This window comes from Salvelinus alpinus, chromosome 31 (assembly GCF_045679555.1).
Source record: "Salvelinus alpinus chromosome 31, SLU_Salpinus.1, whole genome shotgun sequence".
Classification (NCBI taxonomy): Eukaryota; Metazoa; Chordata; class Actinopteri; order Salmoniformes; family Salmonidae; genus Salvelinus; species Salvelinus alpinus.
The window spans coordinates 27,950,743-27,966,313 of record NC_092116.1 but is presented as its reverse complement, the minus strand read 5'-3'; the positions used below and the strand labels follow the sequence as shown (position 1 = coordinate 27,966,313).

The window sequence follows — 15,571 nt, the reverse complement described above, 5'->3', positions numbered from 1 at the left end:
TTAAGAAGCCCTCCTGTTCTCCACTCATTACCTGTATTCACTGCACCTGTTTGAACTCGTTACCTGTATAAAAGACACCTGTCCACACACTCAATCAAACAGACTCCAACCTCTCCACAATGGCCAAAACCAGAGAGCTGTGTAAGGACATCAGGGATAAAATTGTAGACCTGCACAAGGCTGGGATGGGCTACAGGACAATAGGCAAGCAGCTTGGTGAGAAGGCAACAACTGTTGGCGCAATTATTAGAAAATGGAAGAAGTTCAAGATGATGGTCAATCACCCTCGGTCTGGGGCTCCATGCAAGATCTCACTTCGTGGGGCATCAATGATCATGAGGAAGGTGAGGGATCAGCCCAGAACTACACGGCAGGACCTGGTCAATGACCTGAAGAGAGCTGGGACCACAGTCTCAAAGAAAACCATTAGTAACACACTACGCCGTCATGGATTAAAATCCTGCAGCGCACGCAAGGTTCCCCTGCTCAAGCCAGCGCATGTCCAGGCCCGTCTGAAGTTTGCAGATGACCATCTGGATGATCCAGAGGAGGAATGGGAGAAGGTCATGTGGTCTGATGAGACAAAAATAGAGCTTTTTGGTCTAAACTCCACTCGCCGTGTTTGGAGGAAGAAGAAGGATGAGTACAACCCCAAGAACACCATCCCAACCGTGAAGCATGGAGGTGGAAACATCATTCTTTGGGGATGCTTTTCTGCAAAGGGGACAGGACGACTGCACCGTATTGAGGGGAGGATGGATGGGGCCATGTATCGCGAGATCTTGGCCAACAACCTCCTTCCCTCAGTAAGAGCATTGAAGATGGGTCGTGGCTGGGTCTTCCAGCATGACAACGACACGAAGCACACAGCCATGGCAACTAAGGAGTGGCTCCGTAAGAAGCATCTCAAGGTCCTGGAGTGGCCTAGCCAGTCTCCAGACCTGAACCCAATAGAAAATCTTTGGAGGGAGCTGAAAGTCCGTATTGCCCAGCGACAGCCCCGAAACCTGAAGGATCTGGAGAAGATCTGTAGGGAGGAGTGGGCCAAAATCCCTGCTGCAGTGTGTGCAAACCTAGTCAAGAACTACAGGAAACGTATGATCTCTGTAATTGCAAACAAAGGTTTCTGTACCAAATATTAAGTTCTGCTTTTCTGATGTATCAAATACTTATGTCATGCAATAAAATGCAAATTAATTACTTAAAAATCATACAATGTGATTTTCTGGATTTTTAGATTCCGTCTCTCATAGTTGAAGTGTACCTATGATAAAAATTACAGACCTCTACATGCTTTGTAAGTAGGAAAACCTGCAAAATCGGCAGTGTATCAAATACTTGTTCTCCCCACTGTAGCTAGGCTGCATGCTATACTATAGCTAGGCTGCATGCTATACTATATGCTATACTATAGGTAGGAGGCATGCTAAACTATAGGTAGGTAGACTACATGCTTATAGGTAGGTAGACCACATGCTATAGGTAGGTAGACTACATGCTATAGGTAGGTAGACAGACTACATGCTATAGGTAGGTAGACTACATGCTATAGGTAGGTAGACTACATGCTATAGGTAGGTAGACTACATGCTATAGGTAGGTAGACTACATGCTGATCAGGTCTTACAATAAAGTTTATTTTCATTGTTCTGGTTCACCATGAGCAATAGTTTTGGTAGCTTTTTTGGTAGCTTAGCTTTTACACACACACACACACACACACACACACACACACACACACACACACACACACACACACACACACACACACACACACACACACACACACACACACACACACACACACACACACACACACACACACACATTTATTTTCATGACATTTTGGGGAGGTTAAGGATAATCTTTTGGGGGTGAGGGTTAAAGTTAGGGTTAAGGACTAGGGGTAGAGTTAGGGTTAGGTTAAGTGTTAGGGAAAAATGATTCTTAATGGTACATTTTCCCCCCTTAACTTAACCTTAAAATAGCATTTGAACAAATTCAGGACATGAAAAACATCCTGACTTGTCAAAAAAGGTATTGTTTTCCTACCTTGTCAGGACATTCAGGTGAAATGTTAAGACATTGGGCTCCTGAAAATGTAAGAAGTACACACACACACAAAATGGTACTGTACTGTATCTACCTGTGGCGTGAAGGCAAAGATGGTGTTGCGGATGACATAGAACTTAGAAGTTCCTAGACATCCAATCCTCCTGTAGGGTCTACCAGTCAGCCCCAGTCTCTGGTTACGTCCTGGGGAAGAGAAGGAGTACAGATCGATGTGAGTAAGACCTTTAGACAGGTCAACATTCACAAGGTCGCAGGGCCAGACGGATTACCAGGACGTGTACTCCAACTATGCGCTGACCAACTGGCAAGTGTCTTCACTGACATTATCAACCTCTTCCTGTCTGAGTCTGTAATACCGACATGTTTCAAGCAGACCACCATAGTCCCTGTGACCAAGAACACCAAGGTAACCTGCCTGAATGACTACCGACCCATAGCACTCACGTCTGTAGCCATGAAGTGCTTTGAAAGGCTGGTCATGGCTCACATCAACACCATTATCCCAGAAACTCTAGACCCACTCCAATTCACATACTGCCCAAACAGATCCACAGATGACGCAATCTCAATCGCACTCCACACTGCCCTTTCCCACCTGGACAAAAATAACACCTATGTGAGAATGCTATTCATTGACTACAGCTCAGCGTTCAACACCATAGTGCCCTCAAAGCTCATCCCTAAGCTAAGGACGCTGGGACCAAACACCTCCCTTTGCAACTGGATCCTGGACTTCCTGACGTACCACCCCCTGGTGGTAACAGTAGGTATCAACACACCCGCGACGCTGATCCTCAACACGGGGGCCCCTCAGGGGTGCGTGCTCAGTCCCCTCCTGTACTCCCTGTTCACTCATGACTGCACGGCCAGGCATGACTCCAACACCATCATTAAGTTTGCTGATGACACAACAGTGGTAGGCCTGATCACCGACAACGACGAGACAGCCTATAGGAAGGAGGTCAGAGACCTGGCCGTGTGGTGCCGGGACAACAACCTCTCCCTCAATGTGTTCAAGACAAAGGAGATGATTGTGGACTACAGGAAAAGGAGGACCGAGCACGCCCCCCCATTCTCATTGATGGGGCTGCAGTGGAGCAGGTTGAGAGCTTCAAGTTCCTTGGTGTCCACGTCACCAACAAACTAACAGGGTCTAAGCACACCGACAACACCTTTTCCCCCTCAGGAGACTGAAAAGATTTGGCATGGGTCCTCAGATCCTCAAAAGGTTCTACAGCTGCACCATTGAGAACATCCTGACTGGTTGCATCACTGCCTGGTGTGGCAACTGCTCGGCCTCTGAGGCAAGGCACTACAGAGGGTAGTGCGAACGGCTCAGTACATCACTGGGGCCAAGCTTCCTGCCATCTAGAACCTCTATACCAGGCGGTGTCAGAGGAAGGCCCTAAAAATTGTCAAAGACTCCAGCCACCCTAGTCATAGACTGTTCTCTCTGCTACCGCATGGCAAGCGGTACCAGAGCACCAATTCTAGGTCCAAGAGGCTTCTAAACAGCTTCTACCCCCAAGCCATAAGACTCTGAACATCGAATCAAATGGCATTATTTGCATTGCCCTTTACACTGCTGTTATTATATATGCATAGTCACTTAAATAACTGTACCTACATGTACATATTACCTCAACTAACCGGTGCCCCCGCACATTGACTCGGTACCGGTAACAGGTCTTTAATTATTTTTTAACTGCATTGTTGGTTAGGGTTTGTAAGTAAACATTTCACTGTAAAGTCTACACCTGTTGTATTCGGCGCATGTGACAAATACAATTTGATTTGATATTCAGCATGCTTTTCAGTCCAGGATTAGGGTCCGGGAAACTGGCCGTCACCGCCCGGTGTAGAAGTGGCTTCCAATAGCTCACCAGTTTTTGCTTTTGTAATGATATTTTCTTGCCGTCAAAAACTTTTTTGTTTAGTAGTGAAAGATTTATTACCGAGTTATAAGTAAATGTGGCTGAGGACTCTAGCAGGTTGGACGTCAGCTATTGTCTCCACCTCTATCCCATTCTTCCCTACCTTTCTCCCTTCCCTCCTTCCCTCCCTCCCTCCCTCCCTCTCTGTGTTTACCGAGTCGAGCGTAAATGTGGCTGAGGACTCTAGCAGGTTGGACGTGGATGGGGTGTATGTCAGCTATTGTCTCCACCTCTATCCCATTCTTCATCAACAACTCCTGGATCTCCTCGTTCTCTGCCAGGATAGACACTACAGGAGGAGGAAGATAATAAAAAACAAAAAACATAGGAGTTATGACTGACTTATTTCACTATTAAAATAGCTAGAAATTTCATTTTCTCTGTAAAATGTGTTTGACTGTTGGGGTGGTGGGGTTCTTCCGTAAACAAGTATGTCATGAGATGATTGTTGCATGTGGGAAGTAAAAACTTAAAAAATGCTTAATAAAAAAATATAAACAGTAACACTCAAAAGCTGACACCTTCTCATTCAAGGTTTTTCTTTATTTTTACTATTTTCTATATTGTAGAATAACAGTGAAGACATCAAAACTATGAAATAACATGTGGAATCATGAAGTAACCAAAAGAAGTGTTAAACAAAGTAGCTACCCTTTGCCTTGACAGCTTTGCGCACTCTTGGCATTCTCTCAACCAGCTTCACCTGGAATGCTTTTCCAATAGTCCACATGTGCTGAGTACTTGTTGGCTGCTTTTCCTTCACTCTGCGGTCCAACTCATCCCAAACCATCTCAATTGGGTTGAGGTCGGGTGATTGTGGAGGCCAGGTTATCTGATGCAGCACTCCATCACTCTCCTTTTTGGTCAAATAGACCTTTCACGAACTGGAGGTGTGTTGGGTCATTGTCCTGTTGAAAAACAAATGATAGTCCCACTAAGCGAAAACCAGATGGGATGGCGTATCGCTGCAGAATGCTGTGGTAGCCATACTGGTTAAGTGTGCCTTGAATTCTAAATAAATCACTGACAGAGTCACTAGCAAAGCACCCCCACACCATCACACCTCCTCCTCCATGCTTCACGGTGGGAACCACAAGTGAAGATCATCCGTTCACCTACTCTGCGTCTGACAAAGACACGGCGGTTGGAACCAAAAATCTCAAATTTGGACTCATCAGACCAAAGGACAGATTTCCACCGGTCTGACCATTGCTCGTGACCATTGCTCGTGTTTCTTAGCCCAAGCAAGTCTCTTCTTATTATTGGTGTCCTTTAGTAGTGGTTACTTTGCAGCAATTAGACCCTGAAGGCCTGATACACGCAGTCTCCTCTGAACAGTTGATGTTGAGATGTGTCTGTTACTTGAACTCTGTGAAGCATTTATTTGGGCTGCAATCTGAGGTGCAGTTAACTCTAATTAACTTGTCCTCTGCAGCAGAGGTAACTCTGAGTCTTCCTTTTCTGTGGTGGTCCTCATGAGAGCCAGTTTTATCATAGCGCTTGATGGTTTTTGCGACTGCACTTGAAGAAACTTTCAAAGTTCTTTAAATGTTCCCTATTGACTGACCTTCATGTCTTAAAGTAATGATGGACTGTTGTTTCTCCTTGCTTATTTGAGCTGTTCTTGCCATAATATGGACTTGGTATTTTACCAAATAGGGCTCTCTTCTGTATACTCCCCCTACCTAGTCACAACACAACTGATTGGCTCAAACGCATTAAAAAGGAAAGAAACTCCACAAATTAACTTTTAACAAGGCACAACTGTTAATTGAAATGCATTCCAGGTGACTACCTCATGAAGCTGTATGAGAGAATGCCAAGAGTGTGCAAAGCTGTCATCAAGGCAAAGGGTGGCAACTTTGAAAAATCTCAAATCTCAAATATATTTTGATTTGTTTAACACTTTTTGGTTTACTACATGATTCCATATGTGTTATTTCATAGTTAATGTCTTCACTATTATTCTACAATGTAGACAATAGTAAAAATAAAGAAAAACCCTTGAATGAGTAGGTGTCCAAACTGTATATATATTTAATAGCTACATTCAGTATACAGTATTTATTAAGGCTGGTTTACAGTTGGTCTATTGACATGTCTGTAGACAGTTGCCATAGCGACATCATAAACATTCTATTCTTGTCTGACATCAAACTTGTTCTTGTCGTTATGAAAAAACATCAACACAAAACCACAGTCTCTACGTGCCATCAGCTGCCCGGTGCTCCAGACAGTCTCTACGTGACATCAGCTGCCCGGTGCTCCAGACAGTCTCTACGTGACATCAGCTGCCCGGTCCTCCAGACAGTCTCTACGTGACATCAGCTGCCCGTTGCTCCAGACAGTCTCTACGTGACATCAGCTGCCCGGTGCTCCAGACAGTCTCTACGTGACATCAGCTGCCCGGTGCTCCAGACAGTCTCTACGTGACATCAGCAGTGCTCCAGACAGTCTCTACGTGACATCAGCTGCCCGGTGCTCCAGACAGTCTCTACGTGACATCAGCAGTGCTCCAGACAGTCTCTACGTAACATCAGCTGCCCGGTGCTCCAGACAGTCTCTACGTGACATCAGCAGTGCTCCAGACAGTCTCTACGTGACATCAGCTGCCCGGTGCTCCAGACAGTCTCTACGTGCCATCAGCTGCCCGGTGCTCCAGACAGTCTCTACGTGCCATCAGCTGCCCGGTGCTCCAGACAGTCTCTACGTGCCATCAGCTGCCCGGTGCTCCAGACAGTCTCTACGTGACATCAGCTGCCCGGTGTTCCAGACAGTCTCTACGTGCCATCAGCTGCCCGGTGTTCCGAATAGCATACTTGCTCTATTTTAACGCCAATAAACCCATCAGTTAAAAAAATTAAAGTAAAATGTCAACTACAAGCAACTTTCTAAACAATATTTTGGTTCATTTTTAGCTAGCTAGCTGGCTAACCAGTTCAAATAATGACCAAGAATATAACCAGCTAATTTTATTCATTATTACAGGAAAATTAACCCACATCATTATTTACAAGGTAAAACGGCGAGCTTCCCAGAAAATACCTTACGGTTGTGAATGTGACAAAATAAAAGTAGGTCATTCTATAAGAGAATTGTAGAACTCCTGCACCACCTTGTCACTGATGGATTTGGTCTTGTTGCTTTAGTAACTAGTAACCACGACAAGGAAACCGCCAGTCGCCGCGACGATCAACAGACCTTCCACACGAGTATAAATAACATGTTGTTTGACCAGAGACACCTGTCAGATTGTAATTGTCTACAGACATGTTGTTAGACCAGGTATAATCTGGCCTTTAAATATGGTCCTTTAGCAGACGCTTTTATCAAACGTAGACATATTATTCAGTATGTAGCCTGCAGGTCTCACCCTGCACCACCACGTCTGGCTTGGGGATGGTGGAGAAACGACGGTTGAGAGGATCTATCTCTCCAGGGGCCAGGAAACCCTGTAGAACACAGAGAGAGGGCAAAGCTTTACCATACAATACCGGAGAGAGGACTTTATCACCCAATGGCAGTTAGTCACCAGCTATTGTAGCGTTTGTAGCATAGTGTACACTAGCTATTGTAGCGTGTGTAGTATAGTTTACACTAGCTAGTGTAGCGTGTGTAGTATAGTGTACACTAGCTATTGTAGCGTATGTAGTATAGTGTACACTAGCTATTGTAGCATGTGTAGTATAGTGTACACTAGTTATTGTAGTGTGTGTAGTATAGTGTACACTAGCTATTGTAGCGTGCGTAGTATAGTGTACACTAGCTAGTGTAGCGTGTGTAGTATAGTGTACACTAGCTAGTGTAGCGTGTGTAGTGCCGTGTACACTAGCTAGTGTAGCGTGTGTAGTATAGTGTACACTAGCTAGTGTAGCGTTTGTAGTATAGTGTAAACTAGCTAGTGTAGCATGTGTAGTGTAGTATAAACTATCTAGTGTAGTGTGTGTAGTATACACTAGCTAGTGTAGTATAGTGTACACTAGCTAGTGTAGTGAGTGACCTCTCACCTCTGCCAGTAGACTTCCCAGGACGTAGAGGGACTGACCCCACTTTAGAGGGAGCTTCCCCAGAGGGACCCTCTCCACAGAGTGGGGGTTTACATACTCCTCATCCACCTGTTGGTTACAGACACAGAGTTATAACACACACTAACCCTCTCCACAGAGTGGGGGTTTACATACTCCTCATCCACCTGTTGGTTACAGACACACAGTTATAACACACACGAACCCTCTCCACAGAGTGGGGGTTTACATACTCCTCATCCACCTGTTGGTTACAGACACACAGTTATAACACACACGAACCCTCTCCACAGAGTGGGGGTTTACATACTCCTCATCCACCTGTTGGTTACAGACAGTTATAATACACACTAACCCTCTCCACAGAGTGGGGGTTTACATACTCCTCATCCACCTGTTGGTTACAGACACAGTTATAATACACACTAACCCTCTCCACAGAGTGGGGGTTTACATACTCCTCATCCACCTGTTGGTTACAGACACAGTTATAATACACACTAACCCTCTCCACAGAGTGGGGGTTTACATACTCCTCATCCACCTGTTGGTTACAGACACAGTTATAATACACACTAACCCTCTCCACAGAGTGGGGGTTTACATACTCCTCATCCACCTGTTGGTTACAGACACAGTTATAATACACACTAACCCTCTCCACAGAGTGGGGGTTTACATACTCCTCATCCACCTGTTGGTTACAGACACAGTTATAATACACACTAACCCTCTCCACAGAGTGGGGGTTTACATACTCCTCATCCACCTGTTGGTTACAGACACAGTTATAATACACACTAACCCTCTCCACAGAGTGGGGGTTTACATACTCCTCATCCACCTGTTGGTTACAGACACAGTTATAATACACACTAACCCTCTCCACAGAGTGGGGGTTTACATACTCCTCATCCACCTGTTGGTTACAGACACAGTTATAATACACACTAACCCTCTCCACAGAGTGGGGGTTTACATACTCCTCATCCACCTGTTGGTTACAGACACAGTTATAATACACACTAACCCTCTCCACAGAGTGGGGGTTTACATACTCCTCATCCACCTGTTGGTTACAGACACAGTTATAACACACACTAACCCTCTCCACAGAGTGGGGGTTTACATACTCCTCATCCACCTGTTGGTTACAGACACAGTTATAACACACACTAACCCTCTCCACAGAGTGGGGGTTTACATACTCCTCATCCACCTGTTGGTTACAGACACAGTTATAACACACACTAACCCTCTCCACAGAGTGGGGGTTTACATACTCCTCATCCACCTGTTGGTTACAGACACAGTTATAACACACACTAACCCTCTCCACAGAGTGGGGGTTTACATACTCCTCATCCACCTGTTGGTTACAGACACAGTTATAACACACACTAACCCTCTCCACAGAGTGGGGGTTTACATACTCCTCATCCACCTGTTGGTTACAGACACAGTTATAATACACACTAACCCTCTCCACAGAGTGGGGGTTTACATACTCCTCATCCACCTGTTGGTTACAGACACAGTTATAACACACACTAACCCTCTCCACAGAGTGGGGGTTTACATACTCCTCATCCACCTGTTGGTTACAGACACAGTTATAATACACACTAACCCTCTCCACAGAGTGGGGGTTTACATACTCCTCATCCACCTGTTGGTTACAGACACAGTTATAATACACACTAACCCTCTCCACAGAGTGGGGGTTTACATACTCCTCATCCACCTGTAATAAACACAATTGGTTCACATCTTTTTTTCTTTTTTTCTACCATGTTATTGACTTGTTTATTGTTTACTCCATGTGTAACTCTGTGTTGTTGTCTGTTCACACTGCTATGCTTTATCTTGGCCAGGTCGCAGTTGCAAATGAGAACTTGTTCTCAACTAGCCTACCTGGTTAAATAAAGGTGAAATAAAAATAAATAAAAAATGTGTGACTAGGCTTGCTAAACTCCCAGGTGTTCCAGAAATCATGGTTGGAGGACTTTGAAGTTCCTGTTTATTCCCTTCCCATTCCGGGAATCTACCAGCCAGGACTTCTGGGAAACGTTGTGAAAGTTCCAGTAAGCCACCACTACACCCTGGTCTTCCAGTCTTACCCTATCAGGTGGAACGCTGTAGAGCTCTGGTAGTAGACAGATCCCGTCCTTCTGCTTGATCAGAATCCCCTCCAGAGCATCCCTGTACTCCTGGACCTGGACGGTTTACAAACAGAGACATGACAGGTAAAGACAATGCTATGAAGGCATATAACTTCTAGATTAACTCCTATGAGAGTTCATAGCCTGCTCAGGTAGCCTGGCAGTTGCTGGATCGAATCCCCGAGCTGACAAGGTGTAAAAATCGGTCGTTCTGCCCTTGAGCATGGCAAAAAACACATTTCCATTTCACATGTACAGGTTACCCACTTGTACATACAGTGAAACAGGACTATATAAGCACCCCCTAATTATTAGTAGTATTATTTAACCTGCTATATAACCACCTGTTCTGGGCTATTGGTGAAGACGCCATCCAGTATGAGGTAGGTCCAGAACAGGGGCCATTCACACTCTATGTTCTCAAAGAGCTTCAGCTCAGCAGACTCATAGTATAGACGGTTGGGGTCCTGGGACAGGAGGGAGGGAGAGAACAGAACCACAGAATTATGGAGAGAGAACAGAACCACAGAATTATGGAGAGAGAACAGAACCACAGAATTATGGAGAGAGAACAGAACCACAGAATTATGGAGAGAGAACAGAACCACAGAATTATGGAGAGAGAACCACAGAATTATGGAGAGAGAACCACAGAATTATGGAGAGAGAACAGAACCACAGAATTATGGAGAGAGAACAGAACCACAGAATTATGGAGAGAGAACAGAACCACAGAATTATGGAGAGAGAACAGAACCACAGAATTATAGAGAGAGAACAGAACCACAGAATTATGGAGAGAGAACAGAACCACAGAATTATGGAGAGAGAACAGAACCACAGAATTATGGAGAGAGAACAGAACCACAGAATTATGGAGAGAGAACAGAACCAGAGAATTATGGAGAGAGAACAGAACCACAGAATTATGGAGAGAGAACAGAACCACAGAATTATGGAGAGAGAACCACAGAATTATGGAGAGAGAACAGAACCACAGAATTATGGAGAGAGAACAGAACCACAGAATTATGGAGAGAGAACAGAACCACAGAATTATAGAGAGAGAACAGAACCACAGAATTATGGAGAGAGAACAATTATGGAGAGAGAACAGAACCACAGAATTATGGAGAGAGAACAGAACCACAGAATTATGGAGAGAGAACAGAACCAGAGAATTATGGAGAGAGAACAGAACCACAGAATTATGGAGAGAGAACAGAACCACAGAATTATGGAGAGAGAACAGAACCACAGAATTATGGAGAGAGAACAGAACCACAGAATTATGGAGAGAGAACAATAGGAGATGGACGGATGAAAAGGAGGGCAATACAACAACAAAGTACAGTTCCAGAATGAAATAGTTTCTGAGGAGATGTGAGGCGACGTATGAGGACCTGCCGGATGTCACACCGACTCATTGTTGGAAAAATCCAAAATGCTCCGAAAATCAGTTCTTGTGGAAATCTAGATTTGAGTTGTTTTGGATACTTTAAACCCTTTACTTTAAGGGTAATGTAAATATATTGTATGATTACTTGAGGAAAATTGTTCATTTCCAAGTTTATATTTAAACGTTAACTAGCATTACGAACGTGAAAAAGCTGTCTCAAACTTCCCTGACCTGAGTGTGGCAGCTGACTTGACCCAATTCAAGATAACATGCTACAAATCAATTAAATCAGGCTGGTTTAGACACAGAATAATTAGCTAGCTAAAGTAGTTAGCAATGTAGCAGAATAAAGTTATAATTTACAATCAACAATGTAGTTAGATATGAATACTAGTAGGTGGGATTGTCATTTTGTCTACAGTAGCTGTACGCCGGGGATAACGTTCATAACAGGTTCACACTTTCTTTCGATGTTGTTTGATCAGTGGGTATTAGCCTATTAGCTGGCCAAAATTACATGAAAAGTAATTTCATAAATTCTGAATAATTTCTTATTTTAGGCAGCAAAAGCAATCGATATCTTATTCTTAACTTGCTGGAAGTGAGAGGCATCTTGCTGTCGTTTGTTAGCTCTTTCATTTCGAGGCATAATATAACTTTTTTAACTTTTCGTCCGTACTTTCCGCTGGACCTGCCCGCGCGTCGTGAGTTTGGAAAGTGTACTGAACGCTAGAACAAAAAGGAGGAATTTGGACATAAATGATGGACATTATCGATCAAAACAAACATTTATTGTGGAACTGGGATTTCTGGGAGTGCATTCTGATGAAGATCATCAAAGGTAAGTGAATATTTATAATGTTACTTCTGACTTCTGTTGACTGCATAATTTGGCGGCTATATTTGTGTCTTGATTGGGCTCTGAGCGCCGACTCAGATTATTGCATGGGTTGCTTTTTTCGTAAAGCTTTTTTGAAATCTGACACAGCGGTTGCATTAAGGAGAAGTCCATCTAAAATTCCAAGCATAACAGTTGTATCTTTTAGCAATGTTTATTATGAGTATTCCTGTAAATTGATGTGGCTCTCTGCAAAATCAAAGGATGTTTTGTGACTTCTGAACGTAAGGCGCCAATGTAAACTCAGATTTTTGGATATAAACTTTACCGAACAAAACATACATGTATTGTGTAACGAAGTCCTATGAGTGTCATCTGATGAAGATCATCAAAGGTTAGTGATAAATTTTATCTATATTTCTGCTTTTTGTGAATCCTCTCTTTGTCTGGAAAAATGGCTGTTATTCTGTGAATAGGCACTCACCTAACATAATCGTTTGGTTTGCTTTCGTCGTAAAGCCTGGCTGGATTTACAACAAGTGTATCTTTAAAATGGTGTAAAACACATGTATGTTTGAAGAATTTTAATTATGGGATTTCTGTTGTTTTGAATTTGGCGCCCTGTACTTTCACTGGCTGTTGAAGAGGTGGGACGCTAACGTCTCACGCACCCTAGAGAGGTTAAGACATGAAGGTCAATACGGAACAGTTCAAGTCCCAAGCCCCATCAAGCGCTATGATGAAACTGGCTCTCATGAGGACCACCACAGGAAAGGAAGTAACTCTGTTACCTCTGCTGTAGAGTATAAGTTCATTAGAGTTACCAGCCTCAGAAATTGCAGCCCAAATAAATGCTTCAGAGTTCAAGTAACAGACACATCTCAATATCAACTGTTCAGAGGAAACTGTGTGAATCAGGCCTTCATGGTCAAATTGCTGCAAAGAAACCACTACAAAGGACACCAATAAGAAGAAGAGACTTGCTTGGGCCAAGAAACATGAGCAATGGACAGTAGACCGGTGGAAATTTGTCCTTTGGTCTGGAGTCCAAATTTGACATTTTTTGTTCCGTGTCTTTGTGAGACGCGGTGTGGGTGAATGGATAATCTCTGCATGTGTATTTTCCACCGTAAAGCATGGAAGAGGAGGTGTGGGGGTGTTCTGCTGGTGACACTGTCGTGATTTATTTAGAATTCAAGGCACACTTAACCAGCATGGCTACCACAGCATTCTGCAGCTATACGCCATCCCATCTGGTTTGGGCTTAGTGGAACTATCATTTGTTTTTCAACAGGACAATGACCCAACACACCTCCAGGCTGTGTAAGGGCTATTTTTACCAAGGAGTGATGGAGTGCTGCATCAGATGACCTGGCCTCCACAATCTCAACCAAATTGAGATGATTTGGGATGAGTCAGTCCGCAGAGTGAAGGAAAAGCAGCCAACAATTGCTCAGCATATGTGGGAACTCCTTCAAGACTGTTGAAAAAGCATTCCAGGTGAAGCTGTTTGAGAGAATGCAAAGAGTGTGCAAAGCTGTCATCAAGGCAAAGGGTGGCTATTTGAAGAAACTCCTATATTAAATATATTTTGATTTGTTTAAAACCTTTTTGGTGACCACATGATTCCATATGTGTTATTTCATAGTTTTGAGGTCTTCACTATTATTCTACAATACAGAACATTGTAAAAATAAAGATAAACCCTGGAATGAGTAGGAGTTCTAAAAGTTCTAACCGGTCGTGTAAACACACAGCCCGGCCCAACCATCACCTCTCTCTACCTCCTCTCCCTCAAGCTTTATCAGCTCTGGTTAATAAGGAAGCTTAAAAATGGACTTTTCTGCTGCTTTCCTCACTCAGGTGGGATCATACGAGGTCTGGATCCAACCAAGTCTATATGGAACGGGTCTAGTTGTCCTCCGGTCCGTTCCAAACGGGTGGTATTTATGCATATCGGGTCCTAATGGGAAAGCCCCAGGTCCATTTCGGAAGGGCGGTCGTCACCATGGAGCGGTCGTCACCATGGAGCGGTCGTCACCATGGAGCGGTCGTCACCATGGAGCGGTCGTCACCATGGAGCGGTCGTCACCATGGAGCGGTCGTCACCATGGAGCGGTCGTCACCATGGAGCGGTCTTCACCATGGAGCGGTCGTCACCATGGAGCGGTCGTCACCATGGAGCGGTCGTCAGGTAAGAATGATGACCTAGCAGTGTGTGTGTGTGTTAGAGATATCTTTGTGTGTGTGTGTGTGTGTGTGTGTGTGTGTAGAGATATCTTTGTGTGTGTGTGTTAGAGAGAGAGTGTCAAACTCATTAATATCTGTATCAATTCAATCCTTTTTGCCCACTGCCGTCCGGGCCTTCAACAACACCAGGTCGCAGTCACACGACACTACCCAGTCAACTCAATCTGCTTTTGCACACTAGTACTGTACCATTTTCCTTGCCTCTCTACAGTTCTAGTAATGTTCTGTGTGATTGTTTTGTAGTGTTCGTATTGTTTTAACTTTGCCTGTATGACCAAATCATTTCATCTGATCTCTCAGCAGATTGTTCTTCCTGAACATGGAGACATCTGCAACTCATTCCTGCTGAATTTAAATGATTATTATTGCATCCAGTGCTAGATATTGTCAAATCAAACAGATTCTTTCTTTAAATGTTTTTCTTTTTTAAGTATTTGTTGTTGACAGGTCATAATCTCACTGAAATGCACAATATTTTGGCTCCAATTCAAATAAATAAAAGAAAATATATATGTATATATATATTATTGTACAGTGTGATAATTACTTATAGTAATGATTATTTAATACAAACAATACGGATTATAAATATAGTGACAACAATCAAGCTGAATGGTGTTTTTCTTTCATGACTCAATGCAATCAGAAAAAAATGGAACTGAATTGTTTTCTTCGTTTTAACTTTTTGGCTGAAGTCAACTTTTAAAGCTCAAAACTCAGGTTCTGATAAATACACATCTCAGTGATTTTAAAAAGATCTGGATTTGGGATAGTTGAGTCACAAATATAAAAATATATATATATAAAAAAAATATTCACGGTGAAGTGTTTCCACACAAATAAGGGAGGGAGGGAGGGAGGGAGGGAGGGAGAGCATGTCTTTACCTCTT

The 15,571-nt window shown here is 43.6% G+C and overlaps 1 protein-coding gene across 2 annotated transcripts in view; it reads right to left on the bottom strand.

Annotated features, from left to right (window-relative positions):
* Window positions 1-15,571, bottom strand: part of phka1a (phosphorylase kinase, alpha 1a (muscle)) — a 65,807-nt gene that overhangs the window by 25,043 nt on the left and 25,193 nt on the right. For both annotated transcript variants that reach the window (XM_071379338.1, XM_071379339.1), the window contains exons 9-15: window positions 15,567-15,571; window positions 10,539-10,661; window positions 10,153-10,248; window positions 8,015-8,122; window positions 7,381-7,459; window positions 4,162-4,296; window positions 2,147-2,256 (exon numbers count right to left, since the gene is read on the bottom strand). The exon at window positions 15,567-15,571 is cut by the window's right edge and continues 49 nt beyond it. In XM_071379338.1, the coding sequence (XP_071235439.1) occupies window positions 2,147-2,256; window positions 4,162-4,296; window positions 7,381-7,459; window positions 8,015-8,122; window positions 10,153-10,248; window positions 10,539-10,661; window positions 15,567-15,571 (656 nt within the window). The remainder of the gene's footprint in view (window positions 1-2,146; window positions 2,257-4,161; window positions 4,297-7,380; window positions 7,460-8,014; window positions 8,123-10,152; window positions 10,249-10,538; window positions 10,662-15,566) is intronic.